The following is a 5539-nucleotide window of genomic DNA, read 5'->3' as shown; positions in this document are numbered from 1 at the left end:
CGTTTGGTTCGTCTTCGTCAAAATTAGTTCGGTAGATACTAAACCAACTTCTTATAAAACGACCCTCCGGCCCGACCAAATAATTACGTAGGACGACTAATATATTGTGTGTGTGTGTATATATGTGTGTGTGTGTGTGTGTGTGTGTGTGTGTGTGTGTGTGTGTGTGTCTGTGTGTGTTGCCGACGTTCATTGTTCTTTATTATCGTGTGTATGTATGTTTTTTTATTCTTCTTTTTTTTGCTTCGATATATAAAATTCTCAATTCGCAGTCCGCAATCTGATCAAAAGTGTACGAGTGCCACGCGGCGCTTGTTCGAGCGTGTGAGCACCGATACGTCGTCTCGTCGCAACCTGAACACTACAGCTTCAAGTAGGAGGGGAGGGAAAATGGACCAGGATTTCTTCATTTATTCGATTTGAAAAGCGGAGATGTGAGGATAGTGGAAATGATTTAATCCTCTTAATTAATAGCAGTCTACACGATTTCATAACGTTTAGGACCCGCGAAAAGCCTCGCACGAAAGAGAACCGAGAAGCAGTTGAAAGACTTGCATTGCCACTCAATAAAAAGTCAGTAACGTGACGAACAATTACGTTACGTCACGTAACGTTCGACCGTGGGGGATTAACTCTTATCCGGGTAACCGGAGTCAACATAAATTATATTCTTGCGCGAGTGATTTTTTTTCCGCAACGAAAATCAATATTCTTTTCTTCGACTGAAAATGTCATTTATAAAAAATAGTGGTTTTATTTTTCTTCTGATTAAATTATAAATTCTGAAGCTATAACGCAACAAAGTTTAAGTTCAAAAGAATATATGAATGCATATATATATAATTTTATGTAACAATTATTGACAAATAATATATAATAATTGTTCTTAAATCATTTTTATTTTCGGTATATTTTATGATGCGGAGCAAAACGCAATCACATCATAATTAAAATAAAATTTGCGATTAGATTCGGTAATCTAAATAATTATTTGGTACAAGAACATAGTAACCCACAAAGCAAAAGTAATGTAAGCTTAAATTCGATTATGGCCCCAATTAAAAAGTTCTTTAGTAACAGTAGATTAAAGAATAAGTTCAAAAATTGCAGAGGAGAACTATATGCACAGTTGCTTTATGTGGATTACAATGTTGTTGCAGCAAACCTTGCAGTGAATGAAATATCGTTACGTTAATCTGTCAAAGAGTTCTAATGAGAAATTATTATCTGAATTACAAAATCAGGTTATCCGGATGAGTGTTAAAATATTAACGTTAATGTAAAAAACGGATGTACAGTAAAGTAAGATGAAAAAAACATTGCCGCACGACACTTGTCGCGGGCCGAGCTTATCGACAATAGAGCAGCGCGTTATCAGTGACACTCAAAGCGGATTGGCTGCGTTCTCGCAGGTCGCGCAGTTTTCGGAGCACGATTGATTCAGATCATTCCTCTGAACACTCCCCTAAAATTCTATTCCCGTGTTTAATAAGTGGTCGCTGAGAAATCTCCGGTTCGTTTATTGGATCCCACAGAGTATGGTCGTCGAGGAGCATGTGGCTCGGCTTCAGAATAAATGTCGTGACGTCGTGCACGCGCGCGACGCCGTGAGTTTGGGTGAGGCGATCGTGAGACGCGAGCGAACGAACGAGAGAGCGTCTCGTCGCGATCGTGAGAACGCCGAGACGCCATATACACGTCCGGGCTTCGCGGAAGCAGCGCCCACCTGTCTGCTTCGCGAGCAACCACGAGAGATTCCGCACTTTTCGCACTCGGCACGGCTTTCAGTTTCCACGAATCGCGTTCTTCCGAGAGGATTTTCTCGATCTTCTCAGTTGCCCCCTCTTCTGAGAGGTTCGATCCTCCTTGGGCGATTCCTCTTCCGAAGAAGTTGAACCGTCCTCGAGCTATTCTGCTACCATCAAAGAAATCTATAGAGTGGTATCTTTTTGATGGCCATCAGGAAATGGATTTCATCTTGTTTCAGTCATTCTACGAAGGCTCTATCACCTCTTCCTTTTCTGATAAATCGTATTTTTAACTCTCTTGCAAGAGATGTCTTCAAACTTTTTTGAACGATTTCTCTTTCGAAGAAACTAAACTTCCTGCGAGCTGCCTCTTTTCTAAGACAGCTTTACTATCGTCGAGCCATTTCCCATCTCTTTCGATCCATCTTTCTCTTAGCTAATGGAGTATTACCTTCTTCTCTCATCCAACAAGTTTCTATCCTACTCAGATTGTTTTTTTTTTTTGGGATCATTACTCTTGTAAGAAGGTTTTACAGCCTTACTCGAGACGGTTCTCATTTTCAAATTCCTCAGTATCGGTGCCGAATCGTCGAGTGAGAAGTTTCTACGAAAATCGCATGCATGGTTCCTCGTGAAACGTACCGATTTACTTCCAAGCCCTTTGATATGTATGCGCGTCGGAGGCTGCTAGTCTCCGAGCTATTTACAGGAGTCTCCAAAATTGGAACGCGGCGCGTACGTATCATCTGTTTCGCCCTTTCCCGCGAGACGTCGCGAAAATCGTGACCAGCCGGCCGCGAAGGATTCCTTACGATTTCAACAGTATCTATTCCGATGTTCCCTCCGACATGTCGTTGCACTTATACCCCACCTCTCGTCGGACGCCGAGTTTCGTGTCCGATTCGCGTTGACAACGTGTCTCCAGTGGAACACGGTATTAAGCATCAAGTTACACACTGTACCATCGGAAACTTTCCTAAGCCTTCGACCACGATGGGACTACGAAGACTTTGAGAGCATATCTAAGAATACACGCGACCCTTTTCAAAACGGTAAACCTCCGCGGACAGCCACAGTACGACTGGTTGTCTCACTGTCTGTTCGATCAAAAATAAACGACATCGCGACGTACGCTTCCTTTTCGCTGCAGAGATGATGTATCTCGATTATTTTTCACATTTTTGGAGAGTCCATTCTCGGCCGATCTCGCGTGCGTTCGTCTCACCCATTTGATGTGTGGGGGCCCGCCGTATTAGTAGGGCCAGAAGGTAGGTAATGGAGGCGGGGGTGGTGGTGGTACGGTTGGATAGAGGGTCGGGGTGGCTATTAGGAGACAGGTGGGTGGCGGCAGAGGTGGCGGTACTGGTGGCGGCGGCGGTAGGACTGGAGACAGCGTTATCGCTGCGGCTGCGGGGTGCAGGGCCGTGCCCGCCGTCGCGGGGGCACACAACGGGTGCAGGGCGGCGAGTGAGGGGCGCTGGCGCTGACGCTGACGCTGCTGGCCCTGGACCTCGCCGTTCTATTCCGAGTCCTGCTGCATTTTGGCGTGGCCATTACCAGCGGAATTGCTCGACACGCTGCCGCTGCTGGGCGGGAAGCTCGTGGGTATGGTGCGCGACGACGAGAAACAGAGCTTCATGATGTACGGGAACTTGCCGTCTGTAACAGATAAACACGGCGAGGGGACCGCCTTGTAATATCTTGCTGCCGAACTCGCTAGCGAAGAGACTTGTCGAGTCGACAAGAGCGCTTGTGTCAAACGACGTTCCTTTCAAGTTCCTGGAGTTTGACAGCTTTCGCTAGCTGGAGGATTATTGAAGAAAACCAGAGCTTTAGATGAGCTATTTTCCGACCCTATTCTTTAATTATTACGATGTTGCTGATAATCTTGACTGTCATCCCGTTTATTTTTCTAAAAGATTGATTAGAGAGTTTAACATTTCGAGAACAATAAACTGATATATATGATACATACCTATAAAAAATTTTCTTAAAATCAAATACTTATCGATACTCTTTCCGAACGTTTCAACAATTTTTATGTCCACAGTAATTCCCTTAGCTTTACTTTTCGATATAAAATCAATCATGTCAAAAATCATGGAAGAGAAATATAAATGGAAGCTAACGAATTTCTATGGTACGAAGAGAATCGTAAACCTGAACGAGGGAAGTGAAATCCGAATCCAAATCGGACGAATAAGCGATAAAGTCACATCGAGACCAACTGCGGGATATCATAATCGCGTAAAATTCTCATAACCACTATCTCGTCAAGAAATGCTGCGCGAGAGAAATCTAAGTTTTACGATTGTACACGATCGTATGTCGATACTTACTGCTGTTCTCGAGCGCCGTGTGATTGCATTCCATGATAGCGGCCACCGCGATACCGACACTGCTGAACTCGATTAGACCGGACGACGATCGTTCAGACTTGAGAGGGAACAATTTGATCGTCGTCGGCGCTTCGATGCCGCGCTCTATAAACACGCGATTCACTGTTTCCTCGGTTAGATCCGGTGGGGTGTTGAAGAAGTGAACTATCTTCGATGGTGGTTGTATTCTGTTCTTATTGGCCATCGCAGGATTCAGGAATCTGCAACGATACATTGAAAATCGGATCTTGTAGACGTTAGTGAAAAAAGCATATATCGTGAATAATTACGTGTGCGAGAAACTACATATATTTTTTTGGCTGATATTTCTAGACTAACAAAAAAAGATCCTTGAAAACTATTACTCCAAAAATTATGTATCTTTGGAAATATTATACATAGAGGATGTCCTGATTTATGTGCTATTTTCTTGGCTACTGAATGCATTCTATGTATATATAAACAGATAAAATAAATCCTTGGAAGTCTATTTTCGTTTTTGTTTTATTATTCTAATAAAAGGAAATAAAACAAAATTTTAATACATAGAAAAAAAATTTTTTTCATAAAATTTATCTAATTTTTTATTTGGTATTAAAAAATTTATCAAACCGTCTATTGAATTTATTTATTTTAATTTATTTATGTTAGAAAACTTATCAATTGTTTAAAGAATTAAAAAATATGTATGTAAACAAAAGCAAAGTCAGTTTCAGAAATTAATTGATCCTTTTAACGTGAATTCAAACAATAAAAAAATAGTTATATTTCATGTTATATTTCAGGACACTATGTATTGTCAACATTTAAAAACTTATTGAATTTCTGAGTTGCAAATCTTTTTTGTAAGTTTTGTCAATTGGAAATATCGTTAATAAAAACTGAAAAAAAATTATCATCGTAGCCAATATGTCAGTCGATTTGTTCATCAGTTTTTTAAAAAAGAGAGTAGCAAACGCATTTAATATTTTCGTTCAATTTTTACGATGATTGGATGAGTAAACACTAAACTTGGAGTATCTCTAAATTCTAAAAAGAAAGTTTAATCAATTTCATTATTAATATTGTCACTGTACAAAAGTTTATGACTGAAACAATATAAACTTTTGTTCATTTGCAGCATTAATAAATAAAGTAAATTATACTTTCTTTTTAGAATTTACAAAAGTTTGTACTTTTTCAATTATAAACTTTATTAGTATACGAAATAAAATTTAATATTAAAACAATATAAAATTGTATACGTTTACATATTATTAAATAAAGGTAATTAAATTTTCTTTCAAAAATAAAAATTCATATTTTCAAAATAAATTATATCTGAATAAATTATATCTAAAGAATCGTAATTTTATTTAAATATTACGGAGTGCTCACAACTTTTAAGTGGCAATGATACTTCATCATTCAAAG

At 39.7% G+C, this 5539-nt stretch overlaps 1 protein-coding gene across 1 annotated transcript in view; it reads right to left on the bottom strand.

Annotated features, from left to right (window-relative positions):
• Positions 1–3267: 3267 nt before the first annotated feature.
• LOC105622635 (heterogeneous nuclear ribonucleoprotein L) overlaps positions 3268–5539 on the bottom strand; it is a 157793-nt gene continuing 155521 nt past the window's right edge. Inside the window, exons 10-11 of the mRNA XM_012204050.1 lie at positions 4088–4347; positions 3268–3407 (exon numbers count right to left, since the gene is read on the bottom strand). Coding sequence (XP_012059440.1) covers positions 3268–3407; positions 4088–4347 — 400 coding nt within the window. The remainder of the gene's footprint in view (positions 3408–4087; positions 4348–5539) is intronic.

The sequence above is a fragment of the Atta cephalotes genome (assembly GCF_000143395.1).
Source record: "Atta cephalotes unplaced genomic scaffold scaffold00047, whole genome shotgun sequence".
Classification (NCBI taxonomy): Eukaryota; Metazoa; Arthropoda; class Insecta; order Hymenoptera; family Formicidae; genus Atta; species Atta cephalotes.
Note: the sequence above shows the minus strand (reverse complement) of the source record. Positions and strands in the feature narration are given on the sequence as shown.